The sequence below is a fragment of the Onychostruthus taczanowskii genome, unplaced genomic scaffold (assembly GCF_017590055.1).
Source record: "Onychostruthus taczanowskii isolate IOZ18803 unplaced genomic scaffold, ASM1759005v1 scaffold122, whole genome shotgun sequence".
In the NCBI taxonomy this organism is placed as follows: domain Eukaryota; kingdom Metazoa; phylum Chordata; class Aves; order Passeriformes; family Passeridae; genus Onychostruthus; species Onychostruthus taczanowskii.
In genome coordinates this window covers 1,433,794-1,448,993 of record NW_024498374.1, presented here as the reverse complement: position 1 = coordinate 1,448,993, position 15,200 = coordinate 1,433,794, and the positions used below count along the sequence as shown (strand labels likewise).

Below are 15,200 nucleotides of genomic sequence, written 5' to 3'. Positions count from 1 at the left end.
AAGATAAGAATCAGTGTTTTCAGTTATTCTTAATTATTTTGAATACTGAAGACAGAATCTTTAAATTGTATCTTTTATGTATCCATAAATGATACCATAGGGATATCCATAGGGGAAGTAATCAGTTTGTAAAGTTGGTCCACATCAAGGGGCAGGGAGATAGATTTGTGCAACCAAATGACAAAGCAAAATATTTCCTCTGTCTTGTCATGAATCTCTAAATCATCTGAGAATTGATGCTCATTGAGCCATTTCAACCAAGCTTCCTATAGCTGGTTTTAAGAGATAAAACTTCCAGCAGGAAGGCTTTTTTCTGTGTTCGTGAATTTGGGAAATCGGTGAACCCTGGGGGGGAAAATGGCCATAGTTTATGTCTTGATCTTGCTTTGAGAAGCACGATAGAGTTGGGACTCTATGATAGTGTGCCAAGTGAATGCACTCCTATCTAGAAGAAAAGTGCAAGGAGACAACGTAAGGGAGAATTTACATGAGTTTAAGCATTATTTTGGTTGCTTGTTTAGGGAATTGTAAGTGTTAAGATGTCTTTAATGTTATATAAACAAGCGTGATTACTTATATTAACAGTTCCTTGTGCATTATTATCTGGAAAAACTATTTCTGTATATTTGCTTTGTCGCGTGACTCAGAATTGCATTGCAAAATAAAAAAGTCTGACATTCCTGATATATCTGAAAATGAAAATCAGCTGCTGGTGTCTTATGCTCCTTTTATTTTTACAAATGAAACTCTATCAGGTTTTCATTATATATATAATGTAAAAATAAAATACACTATTCTCATTTCTTCCCATCTCTCTTATCCAGGTAAGTTTTTTAAGTGCCTAACTAAGTACTAAGAAAATGATACTTAGAAAAATCAAAAAAGTAAAAGAAAAGTTACTGAATTAAGCAGGCTCTTTCAGCTCATTAGGAACCCCATCAAACTGTTGTTAACACTGGAAAACTAGGAGAAAAAGTGCTAGAGCCACTGTTGCCTGAAACTGTAGAAGATGTTCCTGAATTAATGGAATTCTGTTTAAAAAAAATTCTTATGTATTGAGATGCCAATGATCATAGCTGCTAAGACCATCCACTTGAAGAGGTTTTATCTTGGTAAAATGACAGCATAATTTTACAGCACATTGCACCTCTCTGGCAATATTGATAGGAAAGACAAAGTATTGGAAACTGGAGGTAACTAGTGACTTAATGGAAATATAACACTCAATTTCTAATGGTGATGGTCTGGTTTTTCTTGTGTTTGGAATTCAAATAACTGCCAAATGATTTGAGTGGTTGAGTGGTTGCACTAGGAAAACAGCATGCCAGAGTTAAGTAATAATAATATGTAATAGCCTAGAAGATGCCCGAGAGCCTCTAAGCCTAAAGGTTCTGTTGCCATATAGTGAAATACCAGCTATAAAATGTGAACACCAAGGATTGCCATCCATTTTACATCCATTCTCTGCTGATGTGCTCAAGTAATACCAAGGATTACATGTGTATCTGACATGTGTTTATCTTTAGAGTTGGTCTCGAATGCATTGAGTCAATAGACTTCATGATGGAAAATCTACATTTTGGTGCCAGAGAACTGGCATGTTTATCTCTGATGTTTTAATAGTTTTTCAGTGAATGGAACTTGTATTTCCATTGTCTTTTTCAGAAAAAGTCTGAAAGACATATATATTTTTAAAAAATTTGTTTTCAATCATACACGCAAATTGCAATGTGGTATGCCAAGAAATGATGTCTTGAGTAGCATATTATAACATGGCCAAACCCTGCTTAGTGTGCGCAGTGCTTGTGAAGTCTGTTAAGTCATCTGTGCCTCCAATTCCCTCTCTCTTAGTTCCTTCAACAGTGCTTTGAACAGAAGTTCGTCTCTCCTGAGAGTTTTATGTGAAGACATTAACTTGACAATGCTTTAGTTACGTATAGGTGTGTTCCCTGGTGGAAATGCTTGCAGCTGTAAAGGTCTGAGCAAGACAAGATTTGTCCACAGGGATAATTTTTTTTCCTTTATGTTATAAATTATCTGAAATACACCTGATTCAAGTGGCACTTCTTTTTGAAATGTTAGCTAGTTTTAAAGCATTACATCTCTTTTAAATTTGAAGAGCTCAACTACATCTACTTTCTCTGCTATAAACTTAAGTTCATGTGTGTTTATACTATGGTGCAGTATCAAGCTGCATCTGAGTAGTTATAGTTTCAGGTTTGAACATCTGTTTTAAAGTGAAGTATTGTAAGGATATCTCAAGACTGCATCCCTGATAGTTTGGTACAGAGTTTTGTCAGCATATCGATGTCATAGGGACAATTGTGAATATCTCAGTTCTGAAATTCCTTTGGTTCATCCAAGACAGCATATTTTAACTTTTTTGTTCATTATAATAGTTTTAATAATACAGAGCTCATCCCTGTATCATCAATTTAGTTGCTACCGTCAGCTCCACTCAGTCCTCAGACAAGCCCATGGTGCGCAGCTGACTAATGGGAGTTCAGATGCATTCAGGTTAAAATGAAGTCAGAGAATTCTGTTTACTGATTGTTTACAGCTCTGCCTGAGTGTTGTTGGTCTCCTTTGTGTTTCTGCTCTCTTTTCTAGAAAAAATAAATATAAATAATCAATTTTTAATACTTTTTTTTTAAATTTCTTTCATATTTAATTTTTATATTACCTAGCTTAACTATCTATTCAGACTTAATAAACAACTGCCTGTTTTAATTTTTCAGACCCTCATTCAAGCTGGCCAGTTTCAAGAAATAACCTCAACTTTACTTTTTTGTAAAAGTCAGTAATCGTTTCAGATCTGATACCTAGTTGGTGTGCAACTAATTTGTTTATGATGTTTTCTCCAAATTTCATTTTCTTCTCTTAAGACTGTGTGAATTTTGTGGCAAAGAAGTTTCTTTTTCTCACAGCGACTGCCTGTTTTCCAAGATGTATTTTGTTTCTATTCCCCCTGAAGAAAATGTTTTCTTTCAGGGTTTCTATTTGATCTTATTTTGCTTTACCATTTAATCTCTCAGTATGATTGTCTCTTACCTTTTTGGGATGGAATGTTTGCTTGGTTTTCTTATGTGGGGTTTGAGTGGGTTTTTTAGTGTCATCTATGCTCTCTCCCAAAATTGTTTATGCAGTTTGGCAAGGTGCATAAACACCTTTATAGCAATAGTGTGCCCAAACGGTTCAAATGTCAAAATATATGAAGGGCATATATTTTATAGAAAGCTATATATTTAAAAAACACCAAAAAAAAAAAAAAAGTAGACTTTATACTGCTATACTTTATATTTTTGATTTTGCATTTGTATAAGTCAGGACTGCATGTGTTTTATTCTGGTCAATTGTCCAGCATGTACAATTTAAATTATTTAATTTTTTTAGACTCTAATTAGGGAGCACTCCCTTCACATCTGTTTTCCACTTGGAATTTGTCCACAGTTTTCTATAGCATAAAATAATGTTCAGCATTCTCCTAAGTTTTCTTAAAGCAGTGGTTTCAGTGTTCATATGAATTAGACCATCACAATTCGGGGAGCAGTTGTCACACAAAGCTCACTTTATGTCCTATTTCATAACCTTAAGAAGTTGTTTGTTTGTTTTAATGTGCACATTGTTTGTGTGGGATGCCAAATTGAGATGATTATAGACACATAGCCTTACTAGCCTTGGAAAAAATGAAGATGAGTTAGAAGCAGTTTCCACTTACACCTAGAGTTGACCCTGTTCTCCATAAGGAAATAAGCAAGAATCCATCACTACTTTCATCTTGACTTTTTTCTTTTGACTTTTCTTTATTGAAACAATCATAGGAATTGTTTTTTGCATACAGAGAAAAAGAAAAGTGTAGAAGATTAAGTACATAATTTGTACTTGGGCAGGTCTGGGGTTTATGCCAAGCTCTGCTGTAGATCACTCTGATAGTTTGGGATGAAAGACTCCTCTTCTGTTTGACCATTTCCAAATCTGAAAAATAAGCATTTACTTCACACTTCTTTGCCTGGCTAAATTAATTGGGGCAGACTAGTCCAAAGAAACTCTATTGACTCTTTTATACTCTTATTAAATAGGGCCATCTAACATTTGCAGAGGGCTAGGCTTTTTAAAGAGCCTGTTGTGAACATCTTGAAATGCTTAGATAGTCGGTACTTTTTATCATGCATGTGGTAAAGAACACCAAATAATCTATTTTTGTTTGAATCAATGACTTATTTGAAACTCTTATTTTAAAAGAGAGAAGGAATGATAGAAACATGTTTATACATCAGACTTCTTTTTGGTAAAAGACAAGCCAAAAAACAAGACAAGACAAATGTAATGTGGAAAGGAACATGAATCTGAGTGAACAAATCTATTGGGAAAAGGGTAGCTTTGGTCCAGACATTCAAATAAAATTACAGCAGTGTAAGTACCTTGACAGTATTTAGAAGAATCTAGTGGTGTTCCCTGGTGCTGGATGAGTTGAGTCAGTGCTGCTGCTGGCAGCCCAAGCTCAGATAGATTTTCCAGACTTCTGCCTTCTACTGTGTGCAGTTTTACATATGAGCAAAAATTTGCATATTTCCATGTACCTCATGTCTTCAGTTTGATAATGTTCTTCATAGTGTATTGTGGTGGGGTTGCATGGCAAGATTTTGGTGAATGGGTTGGCTATAGGGTATGTATTCTGTGAGAAGGGGCCAGAAGCTTGCCCTGTGTCTAATGGAGCCAATGCCATCCAGCTCCAGGATGGACCCACCACTGGTCAAGGCTGAGCCCTTCAGCAGTGTTGGCAGCACCTCTGGAATAACAGAGTTAAAAAGGAATGGGGGGAATGCGCAGCAGCAATTGCAACCAGGGAAGAGAGGAGTGAGAATATGTGGGAGAAAGAAGGGGAGGAAGTGCTTCAGGCACTGGAGCTGAGGAGGAAGCAGAGCATTCCCTATCTCCCTGTGCCACTGGGGTGGGAGAGGCAGAGAAAACGGCGAGTGAAATTGAGCCTGGGAAGAAAGAAGTGGTGGAGGGAAGGTGTTTTTGATGTTGTTTTTAGATCTCATAACCCTATTCTTATTTGACTGGCAATAAATTATTACTTCCCCAAGTAATGTTTTGCCCATTGTGGTACTTAGTGATCTCTCCCTGTCCATACCTTGACCCATGAATCTTTCATTGTATTTTCTTTCCCTTGTTCTGCTGAGGAGGGGAGTGGTAAAAACAGTTTCACTGGGCACCTGGCACCCAGCCGAGGTTGACCCATCATGGCTTTCAAGATAAATAAAGTAAATATCCAAATACTTTCATGGTTGAATTACTATGATAAAAGAAATCAATGTCAATTAATATAAACTGTGGCAAGCATTGAAAAGAATAATAAACAAGTTTTCTTGTGTATCTTGATGTTTTGTAAGAATTTGTTCACTTTTAGTTCTGTAGTTCTGTCATAGAACATTGTCTTGATGAGTTTTTGCAAAGGTTTTAGATCTGTTAAGACTTTTAGATCTGTTGATCTTCAAATGGAAATTTTTATCAGCCTATTTTAAAATTGTGTATTGTCCAATTAAAAAAAAAATCTGCTGAAACTTGGATAATTTCTTGAGATCCATAAAGAAATTATTTCTTTAAGAACTTTACTGCTACTTTTTAACACCTGTACGATCATTTTGATGTTATGCTGAAAATAGTTAAAGCTTGAGTGGAGTCAAAGTAGTAGATTATTATAAAAATGAGAGGTTTTGCAGATGATGAGTAAAAAATGAGAGCAGATGATGAGTAAATAATAATAATTTATCATCATTAATGTGAGACATAGTCAACTACCAACCCCTTGCTGTCAGGAGCTGAGACAGCAATGCTGCCATGAGTAATGCCTTTAACCAGTGGCTTCCTCTACCAAAATCATCACCATGTCTGATGGCCACAAATCATATGCTGTATGCCTTACAGACATAAAGCAAGAGGGAGAACTTGCTGAGTTTCACAGTCAGAAAGTAACTTCTTTCAAGTCTTGTTCCAAAGCAGTGTGAGGTCATGGTATAGACTTGGGTGGCAGCCATGATTTGGCACCTTCAACCACCCTGTGACTTCACATTAATCACATCTGCTGTTATGAAGGACAACTGTAACTAGTTAGAATTTTGTAAAGAATGTGTGGATTAACAGGTTTTCTAGTTGTTTGGTCAGTTTTTGCTATTTTTTAATAGAGAGGTCTTCTCCCAAGGTGCTAATAAAGAGTGTTGCAATGACATCTTCTTTGGCCCAGAACTGGGTGTTAACCTTTTTCATGCTTACTCTAGTTAGTATTGACTCTTTTTTTTCCCTCCTTCTTAAATTCAGGGTGTTGTTAACATTTGAAATTAAACTGCACTTCTAGATAGTTTAAAAACTAGTATCACATTCTCCAGTGTTGGTTTCTGTATCATGTTTTTTTCCATGTACTGTTTACTTCCCAGTGGGGTTTCTTACTGTCTCCATTTGAATGTCATTGTTTTAAATAACTGACTAATGACAGATGCAGAGCCACAAAGCATTACCACTTTAGTAGCACTCTCACCCAGGTGAATCTGTAGTTGTTGTCCTTATAGTAGTATATGCTTCTAATAACAGTCTTGTTTCTGATGAGATTTGTAGTGAGGCAGTTCCCTTTTTGTGCAAAAGTCTGTTGAAGAACAGAATATGACCTCTTTCCTGTTATTGATTATAACTATAGCAGAGAGGGTACAGAAAAAAGTATTGGAACAGAAAGATTATTCAGAATACAACAATGGTCAAAAGTCTACATTTCAGGTTCTCGGATTAATCACAGGTTTCTGCCCTTTAATTCATCCTGAAGCTCTACTGTCTCAGGCTTACTACCGAGGCATACCATTTAGCTCCTGCAATCCAATCTGCCTTGAGACACTCACTTTCTCGTTCTCACTTTATTACCTGCATTTTATGAAACAAGTTCTGCCCACACTGCTTCTGCCTGATGTTTACATCGCACTGCTCCTTCTTTTTACCCTGTGGTGCCAGCTCTCAGAGCCATTCCAAACTTCTGACCTGTTCCAGCACATCTCAAAACTTGCACTGAGAATCTGTTTTTATCTTCGCAAGTTTTAACGTCCATTCTCTTTACAGTCACTGCCACTATTTGCCAAGCTTGTCTCTCTTGTGTGGGACTTACATGTGTGTTTGATAATAGATGTTTTTAATATTATTTACAGAAATAACACATTATTTACCAAGATAGAATTTTTGAGGAGACTGTCTTCAGGTGGTTTAACTGTAGCTGTCAACAGCAAGTGCCAGGCAGCTGCTCACTCATTCCTGCAGCAGCAGGATCAGGGAGAGAATTGGAAGGATAAAAGCTAGAAAACTCACGGGCTGAGATAAAGACCATTTAATAGAGAAATCAAAAGCTGTGCACAATAGGAAAGCAAAACAAGGAATGAAGTCAGTGCTTCCAATGCCAGGCAGGTGTTCAGGCATCTCTAGGAGAGCAGGGCCCTATCAGACAGTGACAGTGACTTGGAAAAACAAACACCATCACTCCAAATGCTGGAATATCCCTTTGGTCAGCTGGGGCTACCTCACCCAGCTGTGTCTCCCCCCAGCCTCCCAGGCACCCCAACTTCCTCACCAACATGGAAGTACAAAAGCAGAAAAGGCCTTGAATCTGTATAAGCCCTGCTCAGCAATAACAAAACGTCTCTGTATTATCAACCCTGTGTCCAGCACAAATCCCAAACACAGCCCCATGCCAGCCACTGTGAAGGAAATTAGCTCTACCTCAGCCTCAACCAGCACAATAACATAAAATTTCTCACTGGAAAGTGTGACTATGCACTGCTTTGTTGCTTTGTTCACTTTCCAGTGCCTCACTTGCACACTGAGGGAGGAAGAATGTTCCTGTAGAAAGTACTAGCACATTGTTGCATAAACGATAAGTAGTGCAAAATAATACAAAAAGTAGCAGAATTATGTCAGAATAAAGATGTACAATTTTAGTATCTAATTAAACATCCAAGGGATGGGAAGGAGGGCGGAAAGTGTTATTGATAGTAAAGATAATTGCCATTTCTTTGTTAAGTCTTTTTCTATATTGTCTATATTTCTAAAACATTTTATATACTGGAAAATATTTGAGGGAAAATAAAGTGAGCATGGGTTGTGCCAAAAAAACCCCAAACCAAAGCAAAACCAAAAAATCCATATACAGAAAAATGAGAAATTTGAGGGAATGTGAATATCGTATGTTTGTTAGCTGGTGGCTATCAGTCTGAGTAGTATTTTGTGAACTATTTTATTAGTATGAAGTATTTTATTTATATTACTTTGTGAAGTATTTTGCTCTAAGGAAAAAAATGTGGTTATTCTATATGGATTTTCCTATATATGCTTAAAGCCTTTCTATAAATACTTGAACTAAAAGACACCAGATGTTGCACAGAAGCTGCTGCTGCTTTCTGAACGTCATGGTATATTCTTTCAAAACCCACAGGAAGTAGCTGAGGGAAAAAGTGTATTAATTAAGTTCAGAAATAGATTTTCCAGCTATAGGAAAATCTCCAAAGAAAATAGCATATGATCTTCAGAAATGTGGGCTTTCTGTCCCAAGAATCTAGTGGCAGCATGCAGCACTGTCACATGGGTATCAAAATTCAGATTTCAAGTTCTTAGAGCTAAACTGGCCTGGAAATAAGCCAGTCTGTGGCCCTTGGAAATGGACCCATCTTTTGACCTGTCGCCTCTGGCCAGATTCTATAGACAGACTTCAGAGAGAACATTTTTCCAGTTTTTCTTGACCTGAAGAAGTAATGTTGTAGTAGCAGAGACTTGAGGGGAAAGGAAAGTACTAGAATTCCTAGATGCTCTACACTTCAAACTTGAAATATGGCTGACCGCAGAGTATATTTTATAAGCTCTAAAACTATGGGAGAAGAATTACAAAATGGGATTTACTTTCCACTGGTTGAGGAAGATTTATGGCTGGCAAACCAATTAAATGTTTCTGCATTTAGAAGTACAGGCTCTGGTTTATTTGTAGTGCCTTCTTTTGCCGTGTTTCCTTCAGACCAAAGCACTGAGAGTGACTCTCTTGCACTAGCAGTAGGTGGGAATTGCCCCCTCTGTCTTTATGCACTGGATATATAACTGTTTATAGTCACATGGTTCTGCTGGAAGAAAAGGGACATGCAAACAAGTGACATTCACCACTGAACAGTCTTACGTGGATCACGTCAGTTGCTTTAAGTGTGAATTGCTGATGTATTGTGTATTGTGTGTGTCATGGTGGTTTGGCCCCAGCCAGCAGCTAAGCACCCAGCAGCTGCTCACTCACCTGCCCCGGTGGGATGGGGAGAGCATCCCAAGAGCAGAAGCCAGAAAAGCATCTATCTTAAGAAAATGACAGTTCAAGGAGGAAATCAAACCTGTATGTACAAGAAAAGGATAAGAATGAATTTATTCACCACTTCCCATCACCAGACAGATGTTTAGCCACATCCCAAAAAGTATAGCTTCACTTCACATAACGGTTTCTTGGGAAAATAAATGTGATAACCGCAAACATCTCCCCATACCTTTTTGTTACCTCAAGCTTTTATTGCTTAGCATGCCTTGAAAAAGACTTGATATCCTGTTGGTCCATGTGGATCAGCTGTACCGGGATGTTCCTTGCTTACGGTAGGGGCAGAGCAAGAAACAGAGAAGGCCTTGATGCTGTGCAAGCACTGCCTAGCAGTAACTAAAACACTGATGTGTTACCAGCTCTAAAATGTTTTAGTCACAAATCCAAAATGCAGCGCCGTCTTGTCTACTATGAAGCATTTTAACTCCATCCCAGGAGAGAGCCTGTACCACTTCTACTCCTTGGTGTCTACCAGGTAACTCCTGGGGCTTGGGCTGCGTGTGCTGTGGTGATTGCTTAGGACAGGAGAGGCAGCATGCTCTGTTGAGTTGGTGGCACCAAAATCAGCTCAGGTTTGGTCACAGGGCACTTGTCTGGTTCTTTATGAATATCATCCTCTTGATTCTGGTGGCTTCTGCAGTGGTATTTCCATAGCACAAAGGTGAAATCACAGAAACAATTTGAATATGTACCCACTGCAGTACCACTGGGAAGAAGAGAGAAAGGTATGTCTTTTTGTTTGTCTTTTCCACTCTCTCCCAGAGAATTCTACTGCAGACTTTAAGAAATCTTCCTGATAAAGGTGTGCTTTACAAATCTGTTGAGCTTTTCCTTCTTTCAGTAAAGAATATAAGAAAAAATGAAACAAACAATCACACAGGAAAAAAAAAACCCTAAGAGAAGACAGAGCTGTATTTGAAAAAGTCTTAGATACCATTCATTTTGTTTTTCAAGCAGAGTGGTGACAAGAACCTGAAAATAAGAGCATTTACAATGTGTTATACCTGTGATTTCCAGTATCAAAAAGAGGAAGTCAGAATAGAAGCAATTCCTTCTTTTCTCTTTTTTTTTTTAATTGAAATAAGATCATATTTCTTCTTTGAATCAGTTCGCAGAGTTCCAGTATTCTACCACATCAAATTTAAGGTTATTTGTCTTTATGGTCAAGTTAGACCTTGCCTTTCAATGGTTTACATGTATTCCTTCAGTATCTGCTATGTCATTTTGCCAACTTTCATGGCTTCAATACTGTAATTCTTGCAAGCTATTGCATTCCTTCAAGCAGAATGCCTTCTACCAGTATGATGTTCTTTACTCAGTGAGTTCATTAATTTTCTTTGCTCTTGTATGAAATATATAAATAAATATATATATAAATGTCAAATCAGTGAACAATGCGTCTGTTATGCTTTGAAGAAAACATAAATCATGTTATCCCTGTTCAGTACCTGAGAAATACCACGTGTTGTGTGATATCTGCTACATTTCTGTCAATGTTTAGGCAGGCCGATTTTAATGCATTTAGCATGACAGTAATACATGAAAAATAAAATACTTGTTAGTGTCATAAGCTTTCTTCTTGTTCAGTTCCTGGTGAGAATCACATTAGTATGTGTTGTAGCATAACTGATACAGGCCTGTGTAAGTTGACTGTTCTGGTGACTTCATGCCCTTGAATTTTTCTTGTGCAGCCAAACTGTACTGCAGCTGAGCGAGCCATGGCAAGACTTGCAACACACCCCACCTTGAAGCCCAGATTTGTTGAACTTAAAGGTATGAAACATTTTATTGAATTTTTTATTTTATCTGTAGCTTACTGGTGTGTTACCTTGTTCATTTGTATTTCTGACATGAACAAAAGTAAAAAACCCACAAAACTAAAAGGTTCTGTAATTAGCCTAACTAGCTGCAGTGAACCAAGCCACAAACTTCAAACCATCTCTATGGCTTGAAATTTATATAGCTTTATATGTGACTGTATGCAATATGACATTTATTTAAAATAGGGTATTGAACAAACAGAGCTTATTATGTGAATTCTAAAAATCAAATAGATGTAATGCAGTGTTTCTAAATTAAATAGGAATATAAATGGATCATTACAACTAGATTTTCAAAGGCACCTGAAAGGTTTTACAAATCTCTTTGTTAATTTTCCCTGAAAAATGTCCTCAGAATCCTTAGGGTATCTTTCCTGGTTATTTAGGATTTCTGTTTTTCTCTTGAAACTGTAGTTTTCCACCTAAAATTCAAATAATGTTAAGAAGGGTAAAGTCTTAGTAGTAATGTCACACAGTTACTTCATTAATAACAGAGCATACCAAATATCCATTTAATTTTATAGAAACAAATTAATATTAGTTTGCAGTTTTTGCACACAAAGTGTACGTGTGTGTACAAGTGTACACTAAGTGAGCATGATTATCAGCTGCAGATTATTTTTTGAAAGAGAAGTTCACAGTTTAACTCAGATTTCATAGTGTATTTTTTGAAAATATTTTCAGCATTTTTCCTTCACTTTTGTTGATACTGTATTCTAAGGTATCTCTTGTCCCATGTAAATACTTAGGTAAATACTTCACAAGGGCATTCAAAATATGCTCAATACAACACATAGAGGTTGCAAAAATGTTTTATTGTATAAAAATAATTCATATGTAGCTGCAACAAAATATTTTTTTGCTCCATGTACAGCTGCTGTTAAAGCTTTTAAGGATGCAAGGAAGAACCCAGAAAAAGCCACTCCTGTAAAAAAGGATCAGTCAGAAGAAAAGCCTAAATCAGCACAACATTCCAATAACAACTTGGATGACCAAGTTTGTAAGCGGCCTCAAAAACAGCAAGGATGTGAACACAAAACAAAACCAGGCATGAAAGTAGAAACTGACAAAGTGGTTGAAGAGCTCTGTGAGAGTGAATCTGAGCAGAAAACTGTGGAAATAGAGAGAGTGTATGCTCCAGAAGAACCTTCATTTCAGGCAGTAGAAATGCAAACAGTTACTCAAAACAAAACAGGAAAGAAACTTGACTATCAAAAAAGGGAAGAAAATATGAGTATGAACAAATTAAATGTGATAAAAGAAAGAAATGATGATAGTGACCAAGAGCATACCAATGAAAAGGAATACTTTGATGATAGTACTGAAGAGAGGTTTTATAATGAGTCATCAGATTCTGACAGTGACAGCAATGATGATTTCTTTATTGGAAAAGTAAAAAAGAAGAAAAAAGTAGCAGCAGTTAATAATTTTTCTTCAACAAAAGAAAAGGGTAGTGTTCAGAAAAATGTGATGAAAACAGAGAAGAGTACAGAGACTGGGACAGCACAGGATTTGATCATGGAAGAGAGAAAATCACTTGCAAAAGCAAGCAAGCTGGAGTCAGTGTTCTGCAGTTCTTTATCTACTACCAATCAGAAATCTCAGAACAGAAGGTAAACCTCTTCCCCATGTTACGTTCTCCATTCCTTTCCTCCTTCATGGCAATGGAAATGTGATTTCTGGTTGTGATTTCTAGTAATTCTTACTAAACAAAGAGAATTTCAGCCCATCAAACCTTAGAACATTTTCACAGAAACTACTCACTAGTCTTCTTAAGCTTTCTTGACAATTTTTTGTATTCATAATAGCACTGACTTACGCATAGGATTCCTAACTAGATCTAAACCCAAATTCAATCACTTCTGAATACTTTTCTTTCTACTTCTTTATTAACATGGGTGGAGCAGTATTGAAGAAGCTCACATGTTATGTTTGAAGTTACTCCCTGAGTGTTTTGGTGATGATGATTCTTTATTCACAGGTGTTTGTAATCTTAAAATTTTAATGAAAAATCTTAATTTCTCTTTTTGTTTTTTAGAAATACTAAACACCAGCCTCTCAAAAAGGAAAGAACAGGTGTGTATTACTTAACCTGGTAAAAGTAGGAGAGAAAAAACATTTTGAAATTTTGTTGCCTCTGCAGTCTATTCATGATGGGATGTATTTGTTTCTTTTCAAGTTTGTGGTACATATTTTAACATTTGTTGTTAAAATGGTCAAACTGCTCAGCTTTCATTTTAATCTGTGGATATTGTCTGCTATTTTCTATTTTTTCATATTAGCAATACTTAACACTGGAAATGCTTTTCTGTCTGTCAAGCAGTTAGCATTACTTGTGCACAGGTAAAGGTACCAGATTGTTATATGTAACTAGTTCCTTGTCTCAAGTAATTTCTTCAATAGTTCCTGAATGTGGAATATTTTATTCAGTTTATATTCTGTGGTACCATTTTGGAGTTCATAAGACTGAGGTTATAATTCCAGTCATATTGAGTTACATTGTGTAACAGTCATTGGTTTATTGTGAAGAAAAAAATTTAATCTGTGCTGAATGCTTTTCTACACAAATTTAGAGTTTAGTCAGTATTAATAAATCTTAACTGCAGCCTACTGAGTGGCAACTTACCAGGCTGCAAGATGAAGAAATCTTGCTGTGAATATTCAGATAACTGCGTTCCCCATGGCTCATTATGAAATTTTTGAAAATATCTACAATCCCAAGGTAGTTTGCCTGCTTTTATGAAGGTTCCTGATGTGGTTAATGTTTTGTTTTTTACTTGCACAGGTTTTCTTAAAAATGAAACAAAGCTCAAGAAGAAACCATTTGCAAAAGCTTCAGGGGATATTAAATGCAACAATAAGAAAGCATCTTTGGAGCAGCCTCTTCATCCTTCTTGGGAAGCAAGCAGGAGGCGCAGAGAGCAAATGTCTCAAATTACAGCATTCCAGGGGAAAAAGATTAAATTTGATGACTAGACTATACATAAATGGGGGTTCTAAGAAAAATTTTTTCGCAGCTACTGTTTGAACATCTTTGTTGTACTGTCCATATCCTTCGCAACCTACAAAATTGCAACTATTATTTACCATTGAAGAATACCGAGATTGTTTAATTCATTCTGCTGTCTGGTGATTAATGTAATGGCCATTTGGTTCATAAGTCCCATTATGCAGTACCACCATTCATTAAATATACCCTGACGTGAATAAAGGGTTTTTAGGAGCATAATTTGTGCCCTATAGGAATAGTACACATTCTCTGGAGAGGAGTTTGGAAGGGTTTGTGGTTGGTTTTTTTTTTTTAATATGTAAAAAATTGTGCTTTGTATGAGAATTTGGTTGTCAGAAGAAAGGTTCTGTATTGTCATATCTCAACTGAGACAAAGTAAAAGATTCTTAAACTTGAAGAGACTTTATAAATTCATCAGTGTATCAGGTAGCTGGAAAAGTCAATCCATTTTAAGCATAATATGAAAATTTCTGGAGAGAATAAAATATTGTGCTTTTAAATTGTGATCTCTGTCCTCTGATTATACTGCCAATTTGAAGAAATGAAGAGGTGTCTTTAATACTTTGTTCTGGTAGTTATGTCTGGATTCTTCAACATATGTGGCTTGTACTTTCTGAAAGAATGTGAAAACGTGAAGAAACTTTGTACATTAAGAAGCATTTGACTTTTAAGTACCAGTCTGACACTGTGAGGAGTTCTGATTAGAATATGACAAAAAAAGTTCATTGAATACTTCTTCAAGTGCTTTTTCTACTACCTAATTGAAAGAAATTCTCAACGTGTAATTAATCTTTAATAGTGTTGTTTATTTAAATATAGATACCTTTCATAATCAAATTAATTCATAAACTTGGTAAATGACTGGACTGTACTATTCATGTAGCATTTCGGGATGCTTGAGGAAAGCCCTGCATCACCCCAAAGGCCCATCTAACCTAGTATATTTGAAAGTAGTTAAAAAATAATGATTTAAGAACAGAAGGAGCACACAGTG

At 36.4% G+C, this 15,200-nt stretch overlaps 1 protein-coding gene across 1 annotated transcript in view; it reads left to right on the top strand.

Moving 5' to 3' along the window:
- SRFBP1 (serum response factor binding protein 1) overlaps positions 1-15,200 on the top strand; it is a 66,942-nt gene extending 51,742 nt beyond the window's left edge. Inside the window, exons 5-8 of the mRNA XM_041395997.1 lie at positions 11,068-11,149; positions 12,071-12,809; positions 13,235-13,272; positions 13,982-15,200. Of these exons, the coding sequence (XP_041251931.1) occupies positions 11,068-11,149; positions 12,071-12,809; positions 13,235-13,272; positions 13,982-14,172 (1,050 nt within the window). The 3' untranslated portion in view covers positions 14,173-15,200. The remainder of the gene's footprint in view (positions 1-11,067; positions 11,150-12,070; positions 12,810-13,234; positions 13,273-13,981) is intronic.